At 35.7% G+C, this 16,255-nt stretch overlaps 4 protein-coding genes and 1 pseudogene across 4 annotated transcripts; 3 read left to right on the forward strand and 2 right to left on the reverse strand.

Annotated features, from left to right (window-relative positions):
* Positions 1 to 4,824: 4,824 nt before the first annotated feature.
* Positions 4,825 to 5,485, forward strand: LOC114170530 (auxin-induced protein 15A-like). Its single transcript, XM_028056026.2, has one exon. It carries the CDS (start codon positions 5,085 to 5,087, stop codon positions 5,361 to 5,363), a length of 279 nt encoding a protein of 92 aa, XP_027911827.1. The 5' UTR covers positions 4,825 to 5,084; the 3' UTR covers positions 5,364 to 5,485.
* A 1,091-nt stretch (positions 5,486 to 6,576) lies between these two features.
* On the forward strand, positions 6,577 to 7,157 carry LOC146881813 (auxin-induced protein 6B-like; the record flags this gene model as incomplete). Its single annotated transcript, XM_085669352.1, has 1 exon — positions 6,577 to 7,157. A coding segment is annotated over one exon (318 nt), but the record flags the coding sequence as incomplete, so codon positions are not given.
* A 141-nt stretch (positions 7,158 to 7,298) lies between these two features.
* On the reverse strand, positions 7,299 to 8,626 carry LOC114169131 (senescence-specific cysteine protease SAG39 pseudogene; annotated as a pseudogene).
* Positions 8,627 to 9,531: 905 nt separating this feature from the next.
* Positions 9,532 to 10,824, forward strand: LOC114169639 (senescence-specific cysteine protease SAG39-like). The gene is made up of 2 exons (XM_028054879.2): positions 9,532 to 10,035; positions 10,119 to 10,824. The coding sequence occupies exons 1-2, from the start codon at positions 9,597 to 9,599 to the stop codon at positions 10,709 to 10,711; spliced, it is 1,032 nt and encodes a 343-aa protein (XP_027910680.2). The 5' UTR covers positions 9,532 to 9,596; the 3' UTR covers positions 10,712 to 10,824.
* Positions 10,825 to 11,485: 661 nt separating this feature from the next.
* On the reverse strand, positions 11,486 to 15,921 carry LOC114169637 (ketol-acid reductoisomerase, chloroplastic-like). Its single transcript, XM_028054878.2, has 10 exons — positions 15,519 to 15,921; positions 15,298 to 15,390; positions 14,462 to 14,527; positions 14,235 to 14,375; positions 13,803 to 14,030; positions 13,587 to 13,704; positions 13,371 to 13,510; positions 12,904 to 13,071; positions 12,681 to 12,836; positions 11,486 to 12,000 (listed from the first exon to the last, which is right to left on the reverse strand). Exons 1-10 carry the CDS (start codon positions 15,771 to 15,773, stop codon positions 11,632 to 11,634), a joined length of 1,734 nt encoding a protein of 577 aa, XP_027910679.2. The 5' UTR covers positions 15,774 to 15,921; the 3' UTR covers positions 11,486 to 11,631.
* Between the last annotated feature and the right edge of the window lie 334 nt (positions 15,922 to 16,255).

Here is a 16,255-nt window from a genome sequence, read left to right on the forward strand (position 1 = left end):
ACCAAAGTAACTGCCCAACCCCCATTGGAACAATTAACACAACTGTGTGGAGCCTCATTATTGTGAAGAGAAAGGGTTGGCCACATATATTAAGGATGAAAACAGTCGTTGAGAAGGTTGGCAACAAAAAGAAATCCGCCCAACTAAATTTAAAAACACACTACAACACTCATGTAATTAATTCGTGCATTATAACGGTTACCATGTGTTAATAAGTATGTCACTAAAAACATTTAAATAGTTTGTAAGCACCTGTGGATGCTCATGTCTCCAATGAGTATGGACATTATGATGATCAAGGAACAAATATAGTTGAATGGGTTTGTATACAAAATATTTACTAAGTTGAACTGTAAAAAAATACTTACACTTCGTTAACTGACTATTCTTTAATTATGATGCATAACTCAAATGTCCCAAATCATGTCCTTATTAACCTCGTTTGAAACCAATGAGTTCAACACTCAAATGTCTGCAACATCGTCCCAATTACGGTATAGGAATATAATATGAATTTTGTAAAATATTAAGTCCATTACATGAACCACAACATAACAAATTATATTGTTTTTGCAGGTTGTAAGTTCAATGGATAATACATTTTTGTGGATAAGACGTTATCATGATTGATGTCCGATGATATTGACAAACACATTCTAAGTTATGTGGTTGTTGTTTCTCAATTACATTTCATATTTTTCAATTAACACACAATACCATAATTATATATGTTATGCAGTATTTGCTTTTGTTGGATACAACATGTGTGTTGTTTATGAACATCTTTTGAACAGAAAACATGTTAGTGCAATTAATTGCAAAATATAATTAAGGACAAAACATGCCATTTTTATGACAATCATTATTAAAGACAATAACGTTCTTACATTTGTGCACTTAATTGCTTCTGATCGTTAAATAACTCAACTATGCCAAAATAATTCAGGTATAATTCCCAAGTCAAATGGAGCTCCTACAAATGGGTTTCACTACGTGTTTTTTTACAGTACTATAACTGCCTTTTTGATATGTAGTTTACGTACAACAGAGTTGTAAAAAAATTGATTCATGAACATAACATTTCATAAACACTTTTTAATTCATTTCATTTACATAAAATCTTGATCTAAATACTCCAACAACAATTAAAATATCATTCGCAAGTCAAATGGAGCCCCTACAAATGGGTTTCACTACATGTCTTTTTATAATACCACAACTGCCTTTTTGATATATGCAAAAAAAACTTATTCATGAAACTGACATTTCATGAACATTTTTTAATTTATTTCATGTACTTATAATCTTGATCTTAATACTCAACAACAATTAAACTATCATTCCCAAGTCAAATGGAGCCCCTATAAATGGGGTTCCCACTTCTAGAACTGCCTTTTTGAGATGTACTTTATGTACAATAAAGTTGCAAAAAAACTTATTCATGAACATAACATTTCGTGAACATTTTTTAATTCGTTTCATATACATATATTCTTGATCTTAATACCCTAACAACAATTAAACTATCATTCCCAAGTGAAATGGAGCCCCTACAAATGGGTTCAGTACGTGTCTGTTTCCACTTTCATAACTGCCTTTTTGATATGTACTTTATGTACAACAGAGTTGCAAAAAAATCAATTCATGAACATGACATTTCGTGAACATTTTTTAATTCATTTCATATACATATAATTTTCAAATACATATAATCTTCAACTTAATACTCTCAACATTTTTCAATTCATTTTTTAATTCATCTCGTAAACATTTTTAATTCGTTACAATTTATTTTAAATACATAACTTTAACTTCGCAGTGCCAAAATAATACAAATATTAGTCACATGTCAACTGAATCCCATTAATATCTCGCATAGGACATGTCTTCTTATACTTCAATAAGTGTCTTTCTCATATGTGGTTTTGTACCACAGAGTTAGCATAATTATTCTTTTCTGAGAGGACATGTCTTCTTATAGTCCAATAAGTGTCTTTCTTATATGTGGTTTCTGTACCACAGAGTTAGCATAATTATTTTTTCCTGACATCATTTCTCTGCTAAATAAGTTCATTACAGAGCACTACAAATACTTATGAAAAGTCAATATTCATGAACTACAACATCATAGTACAAAAACACCCTTTTACACAACACAAATTGTTCACAACTACATGTTTCATACATTTGCATTACAATTAACCGTTCTTAAATTACACAAATCAAAATGATATTTCATTTCCATCAAACAAAAAAAAGCATACACATATTGCTGCAACTCCAACAACTATACTGGTATCATTTTCTTCTTTGGACCATACCCTACAAACGGAGTTTGGATTACACAACTTTTGAACCATAAGCATGGATGATTCCTCATACGCACGTACATATTGTTGTTGCTTACATTTTTGTCTTCTACATTATTTGAATCTTGTACTACTTCAATTTCACCTTGGCTATTGTATTCCACCTTACAACGTTGAAAGTAACATAATACCTTAGAACTGTCAATTGTTGAAAGTAAGTTGTTCTTTTAAGTTCTAAAGTACCACATTATTTTTGAAACTACTTCTTATTGACACATCTCCAACTTTGTAATCAATCCAACGCAACAACCTTGGAAATTTGGATTTCATAGCTACACTCTTTCTCTTCACAAACAGGCAGTGATCAAAAGCACATAACTATAACATACAATAATACAATTAATTTAAAACTAAGTAACAGATTCATAACAAAAAACAAAATGCTACAACATAAAATTCAAGAAAAAGTAAGTTATTATGAATTACCTGCAATAAATATACACATCCCACAACATGGAAGTGTTTTCGATGTAATTGCTTCTTCAAAACAATTGATGCACTACACAAACTACCAACCAAGTACTCATATACCACACCACCCCAGTTATATTTAACTAGACTAGTCAGATCATCTACAATTTTAAAAAGTGAAACAACGATTGTTCAATTGTTACCTTTTTTTTAAAGAATTTCTTCCTACAAACACTATCAACGTCAACCTCCTCTAAATCAATTTTATCTCCATAAACCCTCAACCCCAGGCCTACACATACGTCTAATAACTTAAACGCTACAAATTCAGAGTTAATCATGAAACCTCCTCTACTTTCCACCCACACATTAATTAACTCACATAGAAGTTTTCGACTAATCTTAACTCTTTCATGCAACAAAACAAACCACCAAAACGATGTTCATTCAATAAATTGTTTTTGCTCCACACTTAACTTCTTGTTCAATAAACCAATATACTTTGTTCTACAAGAATGCCTGAAATTAATCTACAAATATTCATATTACAAACCATAAGTTAAACTTATATTACTCAAATATAAATGAAATTACAAAGGAACAAAAACTAAAATACCTGACTTATATCACCACAATCTCCAACTTCACAACCTTCACTACCTTCGCAACCTTCACTAACGTCACTCATGTCAACTAAACTGAAATTATCAAACGCATCAACCAAATTAAATTTACAAAAATTTGGCACAAATCAATAAAATTACACATAACATAGTAAAAAAACCCCGAAATCAATAACAAATAATCAAACTCATTTCAAAACAGCTTTAATCATACAAGATACAATAAAAAACCATCAAAACAACAACTTACACACACGAACAACTAGTCATCCCTTCACTTAATGTTAAACAAAATCGTGTTCTGCGACAGATCTACTAACCGTGTTTTGCGACAGATCTTTTTACGCTCCAATATATTCACTTTCTAACATCCAACAACACAAAACCACTTCACTTTTTGTAGCCACCCAATCCTTCGGCGAAACGTTTCTTCTTCAAAACCCTTCGCACATTCAAACCATTTTTAGTTACAGAAACCCTCTCACTTTTTTTCTCAAAACAGTTTCAAACTCATATTTTGGGGAACAACAACATACGTTTTTTTGGGGGCAGATTTCACAACTAAAATTACTTACCTTTTCGAACAGATTTCGGATTAACAGACCACAAAAACATTTCGGATTGAGAGAACAACAACACACCCTTTCATTTGGGGAAGAAGAAAATACCAAAATAGCCTTTCATTTGGGGAAGAAGAAGAGAAAAAATGGGCTTTCAGTCAGGGAAGAAGAACATACCAAAATAGCCTTTCATTTGGGGAAAAGAAGAGAAAAAAATGGACTTTTAGTCGGAGAAGAAGAAGATACGAAAACTCTGCATTTCAAAACCAGTTATCATAACCGCACTCTTTCTTTCTCCGTTTTCTCACACACGCGCGTAATGTACAAACGCCTCTTCACTTCACGCGTCAAACAACTTTAAAATTTAACAAAATAATAAAATAAATGATGCTACGTAGGCGGGTAAGAAAGGGGTCAAAAAATTAGGTTATTGTATAGTTATCCTATTCCTTGCAATCACACTGTCAAGTCTTTCTCCAAAACCCAGAATAAGAGCATCAGACCATACAATAAAGAAAACTCTACGTGATATAGCATTTTTTGAGGCCTTAATAATAATTTTAGGGCCTGCAACCACAATACCTAACCAGGATAAAATCTCAGTCTGATAATTTTATATGGCTACCAATCGATATACGAGTCCATCCACTGTGTCTACGACAAAGGAGTTCTGATGTTGAAACTCCTTCAAGATTGTAAGCATATGAGACATTATTTATGCAAATGTCATGCACTGTTGCTTAGAAGAGATAACAAGAGAAACAACATTGAATACATCATCATGTTATGAAGCACTACGAACCAATTAGTCTTTCCTTTTCAATAGATTCAGGAATGTGGGACTTGTTTATCTATTATAATACATTACATTGCTACTTAAAATAGTCCTTCAGGACAGCACCACATGCTATGTCTCTCCTTTGCTCCTGTCACTGCTATCTCATATCCATCCTTCACCAATTATTTGAGTAACCAATTAATGCATATCCTTTTATCTATAAATCCTAATGGCTTAAGCATTTAGGACCAACACAAATCATTCACATCCCAAGGCATTCTAAATTCAAGAGCTAACTCTCAATCCTTTTCTCAAACTATTCTGTTCTCATATCAATACAGCAATGGGTTTTCGTTTACCTGGAATCAGAAAGGTAATATCTGCAGCAAATCATGCATCTTCAAAAGCAGTTGATGCACAAAAGGGCTATCTTGCTGTGTATGTGGGAGAGAAAATGAAGCGATTTATGATTCCTGTATCATACTTGAACAAACCTTCCTTCCAAGACTTGTTGAGTAAAGCTGAGGAAGAGTTTGGATATGATCATCCCATGGGTGGCCTCACAATTCCTTGCAGTGAAGAAATCTTCCATCGTATAACTTCTTGCTTGGATGGACAATAGAAGTCATTACTTTAGGGGACTAACATAGATTAGTGGAGACATTTTTTGTACAATAGGCAGCTTCTTAACTTGTAAAGATCTCCCTTTTGTGAGAAAGAATGATATTTGTTCTGCAATGAAAATGAACTCAAATATTGAAGTAGCTACACAGTATTTTTAGTTTATCAATTTCAATCTTCACTTCTCTCTGCATGAAGAAGGTTAAGTCCAGTTCAAAAACCAGACTTTGTTCGGTGAAATTTCAAAGCGGAATACATCTCATGATTCCTAGAACGGTAGAGTGAAAATATTTTCACTGGAACCAATGATGAAATGAATTTAATTGGGAACTTTAGGCTACTAATTAATATAAACAACAAAGAAAAATTTTAAGAAGCTAGGGCCTTACAAAAGAGGTTGGTTCTCTGCTCAAATGGGTGTGGTAGCAACATAAAATTGGACTTATTCTCTAGGTTTTTTTTTTCTTCAATTAACTTAGCCTACTCTGTAACACTAGCTTTAGTTTATACAACCATGAATGCTATGGCTCGTTATCTATAACACTGTCGGGATAAGTCAAAGAACGACTTCTTTTCAATAATCTAGTGAGGGACTAAGGATCACATGGTGTTGTCTCACAGGTCTCTCTCAAGGATTAGGAAGTTCAGTGGTAGTTCATATTCTTTCGAGATTGTGGCCAACAAATTACGCATCTAATAATTGGCAATTTTTTCATGCATTGTGATCGATATAGCTAATCCAGTGGTGGATACATGCTTCTCCAAATAATTAAGATGACAGTTGTATTGATATAGAATGTACCAATAATGTTAGTGAAAGATAGCAACCAGTAAATCTTAAGCAGACCAGATTGAAAGCTATGAATAAGTGTTTGGAGGTAAGAAAGAGAACCAATGTTCAATACATGATCATGATAAACTTTGGAATGTAGGAAAATTCTAACTCTCGCTACCCCACTTAATAGTCGTCAACATGATCAACTTTCACTAGAGAAGGAGGGACACTGTTATCTTAACTACTATCACATGCTACGCTGATTCATGAGACAGTGCTCAAAGACAATACCATATGCCCTTGTCTCTCAGTTGGTCCCATTACTTGGTTCCTTCCTTCACCAATAATTCTTCTAGCCAATGGCTTTCCTACATATCTTTTGCTATAAATATTCAGGCCATCAATCATTTTGAATCAACACAAGTCATTCACATCCTAAAGCATTCAAAACTCAAAAAGCTTATTCTCAAGACTTCTCTCAAACCAACACAATAATGGCATCAGAAAGGCACCATTAGCAGCAAATCAAGCATCTTCAAAAGTTGTGGATTCGCCAAAGGGCTATCTTGCAGTCTATTTTGGGGAGAAAATGAAGCGATTTGTGATCCCTGTATCATACTTGAACCAACCTCTATTCCAGGACTTGCTGAGCCAAGGTGAGGAAGAATTTGGATATTACCATTCCATGGGTGGTCTCACAATTCCTTGCAACGAAGATGTCTTCCAACGCATAACTTCAGGCTTGAATTCAAAATAAATCGCACACCTCTGGAGACTAACATAGATTAGTGAAGACAATTTGTACAATAGGCGTCTTCTCAATATTAGACTCACAAATTCATATAGACTGCGTCTTACGTGGTTAATTCATTTTGTACAACCTTCTGTCAATACTACACACCCATAACCTCTGTATCATTGTAAGGAGTTACACATTCTTTAATAGCGCGAAATCAGTTCTCTCTCGAAGGTTACCTTTTTGTTTGTACTATATATATAAATGTTATTTACTTTTCATCAGTAATTCACCGATAACATGTGAACTTAGAATAGTGTATTGGTGGAAAGGATACAACGATATGAACGAGCTATAACAGGAATGAGTTTAATTAGTCAGATACATAGAATTGTACATATTATGACAGGGTCCAATTTTTTTAATTATGCAGTAGGGTAAGAAGCTTGCATAGCTATGCCACAGAGTCCTTGCTGAGAAGCCACACCTCTTTGCATCCTAATGTAGCCTTCTTCACCCCACTGGGTTCCCCATGAGTTCTTTACAAGCCAATACTCAGTTCCATCGTCACTAACACCATATCCCACAGCTGTGACACCGTGATCTAAGTCAGTTCCACATGACCCAGTGAACACACCACTCTCGTAAAATTGAAAGTCAGAGCCACTGGCATCGATGGCCACAGACACCGGTTGATTGGCCACAGCCTTCTGCAGTGCCTTCTCATTGTTGGCAGGAACATCCTCGTACCCAGTAATGGTAGCAGCATCGTTGGCTGCTGCATTTGCATTGCACTTTCCGTCAACACTCTGATACGGGTAATTGGCTTCGGTGTTAAGTCCATGATTTTGGATGATGAATTTGAAAGCATCATCCATAAGGCCACCTTCACAACCCTGGTCCACACTCTTTGAGTCACAATCAACAAGTTCTTGTTCCGACAAAGAGATTAATTTTCCAGTGCTCAATTGATGAATTCCTTCTGCTGATGCTACAGCAGAAAACGCCCAGCAACATCCACATTGGCCTTGGTCCTTGACTGGTGTCACCGCACCCTTTTTCCTCCAATCCACTGTGGATGGCACTGCAGTATTATTTTGGTACTTGAAAGAGGTTGTCCTTGTGATAGAGGAACACATGTGACCCTTGAACCTATTTCTTGTTCCTATGAACTCCTCATTGGTCAGGTCTGCAAATTGATTAACACCAAGCTTGTAAGGTTTATTGGCAGCATTGTTGAAGGCATCAATGTAGTTCACATTTTCCCTGAATATTCTTAAACGCTTCTCCCTTTCCTGAGGCTCCTTATACACTTTTCCATAACGACTCATCCATTCCTCATGCCTCTCATGCATGGAGTCATCTTGGAGAGTGCGAGATGTGACTTCAAAAGCCCAGATCGCCATGCAGAAAACCAATGTCAAACAAATATGATAGCACTGAGTTTTGGTAGCCATGGTAGCTAGTGTATTCTTAGAGTTGTTTGAAATTGGTACGTGAAAGATACAGTGTGGTGCTCCCAAGATTATTTGTGGTATTTATTCTAAATTGTCTTTGAATCGTAAATTAACCTTATGTGTTTTCAATTCATATCTGAAAGCACCTTATCCTTAATATACCAATGAAGTAGTTTTCCAAGGAAGCCTTCTTTGTTGGCACTGGAAAAGTTTGGAGCTATATAAACGAAAGTTTGAAACTTGTTTTGTTTTATTTGCATGCATATTGCTATGGCGCAAAACCAAATAAATTTAGTAGCAGTATTTTTCCTTCCAGCCTTCCAAATCCAATAAAATATAATATACTATGGATTAAATTATTTTTCTATCTTTATGTTTGTTCTTGTTTCTCAGTTTTAGTTCTTCCACGTATGACAACAAAATATCAATAATTTTAGTCTGTACACATGTCTTTTGTAGCCGTTTCTTACTGTCATAAATTTTCTTTATAGTAGTTTTATACTGATTCAGAATTTCAATACAGATAAACCATCAGCTAACTATATTTTAATTTTTTTTTAAATATCATTTGTATGGATGGATGGGATATCCATGTAGTAAAACAATGGATTGGATTAGATTTTTATGAAATGAATCAGATTGATTCATATTTTTTTAACTAAATTTTTACTAAATTAAAATGGATTAGTGTAAACTTTTTAAAATCGATTCATTATGATCAAGAATAAAATTTACACAATTTATTTGTTTCTGAATTCATGCTAAGTTTAGCATAAGGTTTAAACCAAAAACAACACAACATAATTCATTTGTTAATAAATATCTTTGTATAAACCTATTTGGTTTGGAAAAGTGCGACTTTTATCTGATTATGGTGTAGAAATTTGCGTGAATGAAGTTAATAAAGTTTTCATACTTCATTTTTATAATACTAAACTTTCCCAATACGCACATTCTCTTTGACAAGCACTTTGGCACCATATATCGCACCATTTATACGTTACGCTTGACAAGTAATTTGTCCACACTGCCAATATCCACTGGCAATGGTCTCTTTTAGAAAAGAAAAATCTCAGCTACATTCAATAAAGAGGTTCTTTCAGATTGAAGTTGGAAACTAAAACAAACTAATTTAGAATTCAACGCTATCATGCCTATATAAACACCACAAACAATCCAGAATACCACGCCACAACACATCTTTCAATCATTTCACTAACCAGCCTAAAGTAGTTATTCCAATTATCTGTCACATAAGTAGCCACCATGGTTGCAAAAAATCAGTTCTATCATATTTCACTGGCACTGCTTTTCTGCATGGGATTCTTGGCTTTTCAAGTCTCATGTCGCACTCTCCAAGATGCCACCATGTATGAGAGGCATGAGGAATGGATGGCTCGTTATGGCAAAGGCTACAAGGACCCTCAAGAAAGGGAAAAGCGATTCAGGATATTCAAGGAAAATGTGAACTACATTGAAGCCTTCAACAGTGCTGCCAATAAACCTTACAAGTTAGCTATTAATCAATTTGCAGACCTCACCAACGAGGAGTTCGTAGCAACAAGAAATAGGTTCAAGGGGCACATGTGTTCCTCAATCATAAGGACAACAACTTTTAAGTATGAAAATGTGACTGCAGTACCATCCACTGTGGACTGGAGGCAAAAGGGTGCAGTGACACCCGTCAAGAACCAAGGCCAGTGTGGTACGTGCTTCATTACTCATTCACATTGCTGAGTAAAATTAAATTGCTTGATTATCTAACTATTAATAATTTACCTTGAGTAGGATGCTGCTGGGCTTTTTCTGCTGTTGCAGCAACTGAAGGAATTCACAAACTGAGTACTGGAAAACTGATCTCTTTGTCAGAACAAGAACTTGTTGATTGTGACATAAATGGGGAGGACCAAGGTTGTGGTGGTGGTCTTATGGATGACGCTTTCAAATTCATCATTCAAAATCATGGACTCAACACCGAAGCCAATTACCCCTATCAGGGTGTTGATGGAAAATGCAATGCAAATGCAGCAGGCAGCCATGCTGCTACCATTACTGGGTACGAGGATGTCCCTGCCAACAACGAGAAGGCACTGCAAAAGGCTGTGGCCAATCAACCTGTCTCCGTAGCCATCGATGCCAGTGGCTCTGACTTTCAATTTTACAAAAGTGGTGTCTTTAGTGGTTCATGTGGAACTGAGTTGGACCATGGTGTGACTGCTGTGGGATATGGTGTTAGTGATGATGGAAGTGAGTATTGGTTGGTTAAGAACTCTTGGGGAACAGAGTGGGGTGAAGAAGGCTACATTAGGATGCAAAGAGGTGTGGCTGCTCAAGAAGGACTCTGTGGCATAGCTATGATGGCATCTTACCCTACTGCATAATTATTAAATTTGTATACTACTATTTCTAAACTGCTTTCTGTTGTGTATAACACTGTATTCTCTCATGAATCGTTGTATTTCAACATATCACTTATGATGAAATGAAAAATTTGTCTGTGACTAAACATGTTATGATGGTTCATGCTTCAGACTATTTTACCTTTCTAACTGAGATCCTGGAAGAGAAACCCGTTCATACTTGAACTAGTTCAGAGAACAAACTGGTCTAACGGTTTAACGGTTTATTTGCACTGAGATTTGTTTAGAATTTTTCAACAATAGGTTGTTCCCTTCCAATCAAGGAAAGTGTCTTAGTGCAGATTCTGAATTGAAGGAACTATGGTTGCTATTTTGCCATTTTGAAACTGTGCATTGTGTTACAGAGGAAAGTAATTCCATGCTTTCTGGATAACATCACCTATGCACCTGAAAACAAAGTTTGTTTTTCCTTCTGTTGATCTCATACCAAAAGCAGTATATGAAACAATTATGATGGATAAAAATTTAATGAAAACTTAAAAGTTCCTTAATTTTTTAGGGATTTGAAACTTAATTAAGTCTAATCTAAATTTTAGACTTTTTTGTTCAAAGTTGAAGGCTGTTTGAAACTTAATTAAGCCTAATCTAAATGTTAGACTTTTTGTCCAAAGTTGAGGGCTGTTTATTGCAGTTAGTCTAAGATCCTAATGATTTTAGACGACACATCGTGGATATATCAAGTTACTGGATACTGTGATACTTACAGAAAACCTAGTAATGAATTTCCCTCGTATATTCGGCATTAAGAAACATTCCTCATTATTAAAGTCTCAGTACAGTATTACATAGTCATAATACATACCATAAGAACAAAACTCAAATTACCATTGTCGTTTAAGCACTCCGTAGAAAGGAATAGGCTCAAGAAATTGGTTGGTGTTCTAATTGGTAGACTGACGCAACTCAGGACGGACAAAGTCAGCATCTGGTGGCACTGAAATGTCCACTGTAGGTCTCAATTGAGCACAAACTTCGATGGCTCCATGGACTTGGTCTGACAGGAAGTTGCTGATTAGGTCTTGGTTGATAGGTGCTCCATTGTCCACAGCCACCAAGGCCTGCTGGGTTAGGATGTAATCAAATCGGGGAGCCCATTTCCTTGAACCCAACCTTGCTGTTGTTGAACAGTTATCAACCATGAAAGAAACACCGCGAGCATGCATGAAAGGATTCAAAGAATCAACAGACTCGATCACACTCTCGTTAATGATTTCAGAGTAAGAATGTCCCTTCTTCCTCAGGATCTCAATCTGGAATTTCGTAATCATAAATTTGAAAAGCAAAACAAAAGGTTAACTCTATGTTTAATGCTACCCGAGCAAAGATAAACAAGAAAAATTAGCATGAATATCGAAATTCATAGGAAAGAATTCCATCCTCTTTTGTTGATACTAGATGACTATCGGTCCCAATTCCCTAATTTGAAGATAAAGTTCATCTAAAGATGCAAGTGAGGTGGGGATTTTTTTTCCCTTGTACAATTCTTAGTATGTTTTTTTTTCCCTTGTACAATTCTTAGTATGCAAGTACGACTACATTTGATGAATGGAAATTTGTTAGTTTCTCAGGAATCTTAGATAGAAAATGATTTTTTTCATGTTTGGTTAACATACCAACTTATGCTAAAGGGAGGTAAAATCTAACTTTTGTGATTTGTGGTTAAAATACCAAATTAATTTTGTTTGATCATTTAACATGAGTTTCACCCAACTAAAACTTTACAGGTTTTGTTGTGCCATGTGCTCGTGACATTCATTATGAGTTTCACCCGACTAAAACTTAAGAGTGAATATTGCTACTCCGGAGATATTCTTGCTCCAACATTTTCCCAAATTTATCAGTAAATAAGAACAACTTGCCGCAGGGAAAATACATACCAACTCCTAATAAAACCAGATTGAAAATTTGCTAATAGAATAAGTACACATACCTGTGCCATCATTAATGCCACATAGACACCGGCAGTAAATGGATATAATGGGCCTAGATCACCGGCTGGCCTTGTTGATCGGACACGCTCACCAACCTTCCACATCCTGGTTTGATCAATTTTGCCCATGGGAAAGGCAGGCAGACCCTCTTTCTCCTGTAAAACACAGGTACAGTTTAGATATTGCTCAATAGCTCTAAAAGGAAAGTAAATATGCACGTACATAAAAGCGACGTCCAGCCAAGACAACACTGCGAATCTCACTCCCAACAGCGATATCCTCATAGCACTCGTACAAAATATCCATGCAGGGATAATATGAAGCACTATATGCTTTCTCAAATTCCCTTTTTCCATCTTCAGATAAAGTATTGTATACAGCTAACATGCCCTATACAGACAAAAAAATAAGTTAATTCAGAAGCACAAATTCACATGCTCAAGTAAAAGCTTTCTTATTATGTTTCAGAGGTGCATAACAGTAACATTGCAAATATAGAATGTAAGTATCTAAGCCTTGGGTTTTATTTCCAGGTGATTTTTGGGCTGACACTTGTAATGGTGAGGCATATCTTGTACTATATCACACTCATTCAGTATTAATAATAGTTTTGCTTCTTTAAAATAAAACATAATCAGGGAAAAAGATCCAAAGAGACAATCACTAAAATATGAGTATGAGATCACAACCTTAGTGGAGATGATTCTAGATATAGTTCCTGTAATGCTCTCAACAGTGTTGTTATATGCCAAATCTTCATTCATTCCATGCTCAGTGTACCTCCTAAACAAGGATTCCACAACACCATGAACAGCACCAAGCAAAATGCCTATGAACAATAAAAGCAGAAATTAGGCAATAAGACTTGAAAGACAGCATCAAGGAAGTAAGAGAAAGATTATTGCCTCTCTCTCCAAAGATGTCACTCCGGTATTCCATCTCTAATGTAGTGGCAAATGTAAAAGGGGAACCAAGGGCAACGGACCATGCCAGAGCAACATCAGTAGCTCTGCCATCCACATCCTACAAGTAATGATGGAGCTCAGACCCAGAAAATAATAATGATTCCTAGCAGGGGCAACAAAAGGAGGGAAGTAAAACGTGATAAAAATACACCACACCTGGTGGACTGCAAAACTTGAATTAATTCCAGCCCCATTTATCTCTGTGCCTTGGACATACAGTCTCCTTACAGAAGGACCCATACCTTTCGGGCATACAGCAATTACACTGAAGTGCTTCGGAAAATCAAGTCCCATTGACTGTAAATGCCCAAGAAGAAAACCATGTGACAACCCAAGTATGCTATTTGGCTTCATGTAGGAAAATATTTTTTCATAATTATCTGCCTGCATTGCGTGAATAAAAAAGAATTAGAAAGACACCAAATATCAGGAAACTTCAAAATCACTGTAGCATTGAGCAACTAGTTCACTATTATTGCCAAATCAGCGTAATTCGAAACATTAAGATATCACCACAATAACTTTAATACGTTATCAAAATTATTTAAAAATAATTAAATGAGCACTCTCTTCAATGAACTAACTAACCTGTGCAGAATCAGAAATCAACAGCAACACAAGATCACTGCCTGAGATGGTTTCCCACATGTCACCCAGAGTTCCATTCTCCTCACTAAAACCAGCTGAGCGAGCCTCATTAAAGGAACGAGAACCTTTCCTGAGGCCAACCTGCATTGCCAAAACATCAACATGTTAAATTAAACGCAGTTTCAACATTCAAGAGTGACCAATCAATTAAATCAACCCAGAATCACCTTAACCACAATGTCAGACTTCGCATCAGCGAGAGAGTCCCGCAAATTCTGTGCCTGTGCAGGTCCCTGGCGAAGGAAGTTAAAACAATCTCGTTAAACAAAAGTTATACTCATAGCTGAACGAGTAAAAAGAATAATATAATCAAACAATAATTTTAGTCTTTCAAAAAACTATTGTTGGGGCTACTAGTCCCCACAATGATTCAAACCACGGTCTACTTGAGAAAGCCGTCTGGCAGTGCTTCCAACAAGATTGACTACAGGAGAGAATTCCAATGTGGAAAAAACAATTTTTTATTGTGATTTTTAATTAATTTGTATCAGCATTTTCAGAACTTCAAATTTTATTTGAGTTTAATAATATATTTTCACTATCAATCCATCAGATATCATATTTAATATATCACTTCTGCAGTACTCGCTATAAAACTCATCAATGTCACTATATAAAACTAAAAAAAAAAAAGAAAAACCTCTACATTATTTATTAAATTTCCAAAGTCCAAAACCAAAAGAAACAAATCTAGAATAATCAAAACCAAACTTTATCGCATACATGAAATAAACCAAAAAACTTATCACTTATTAATTATTAAGGACATGTTAGGATACGCTTTTATGTAAACATCTATAGAAAATATAAAATGGATAAACTTCACCTGTAAGCTACAACCAGCTTAAACTAAACTTAAAATTTATATACGTTTAAAAATTAATTTATATAAACTAAAAATAAGTTAAATTTAACTTACAGTAAACCTTGTTTCATTTTTTTTTTTTTTTCTTACAGGTGTTTAGAAAAAAATCTTTATCCAAAGTCCTAAACCGTTTTCTACCTGCGAACCCCATCCGATGACACCAATCTGCTTAATCCCCTTGAAAGCAGCCGGCAGCAGAGGGAACAAGTCCCTCCCTCCTTTCACAATATACTGCATGCAACAAACCAATACCGAGGTCATTTCAGTGTCTCCACTAAACTAACTAAATAAAATATTCACAATAATTAACAATTAATTATTTTAATTAGCGAGAAATTCTGAGCACAGCGATGCAGAACCTCGTCGTGTCCGGCGAGGTTAATCTTCTCCTTCTGGAAAACGGAGGTTTCGAAGTCCAGCGAGGGAGGCGGGGCCACGGCGGGCGCGGCCACATTGCGAGCACCGAGCGCGGCCATGGAGAGGGGCCTGAATTGGAAGGCGAGCTTGGAGAACGCGCGTGTGGGAAGCGCGACGAAGGTTCTGGCGAGGACGGGCTTAGCGTAGAAGGTTCTGGAAGTGGCGCAGAGTGAAGTAGAAGAAGCGGTTGCCGACATTTTATAGGCCAGAAAAAGTAAGTAACAGCGGAGACGCTAACAATCGGCGCAGCAAAACGGTGTGTTTTATGCACAGGGATTAGCGCCACACTCGGCTAACGTGCGCCGCGTCGACACGACACGACTCGCTCGCTATGTTGTGTTGCTTTGTTTTCTTTTCTTATCTGCTACCTAGATTTTTTTATTTGTTTTCGTGGTTTGCAACCACACGTGTTATATGAAATATATAAAATATATTTTATAAATAATAATTATGGTAACGTAATAGGTTCCTATTCCGGTCGTTGGTACAATATGATTCTATGTGTGGATCCTACATGGACCAATTAAATAAGTGGGTCTACTGTGTGTGATAATTATTGCTTTTAACATTAAAACGATAAGAATGGATATCTTTTTTACTTTATTAAAACATATTTCACAATTTATAGTATTTATAGTTTATAATTAAAGTATTTTTGGTTTTTATATTTAAAGTAATA

Source organism: Vigna unguiculata, chromosome 11 (assembly GCF_037176805.1).
Source record: "Vigna unguiculata cultivar grain cowpea cultivar isolate G323 ecotype 2 chromosome 11, ASM3717680v1, whole genome shotgun sequence".
Taxonomy (NCBI): Eukaryota; Viridiplantae; Streptophyta; class Magnoliopsida; order Fabales; family Fabaceae; genus Vigna; species Vigna unguiculata.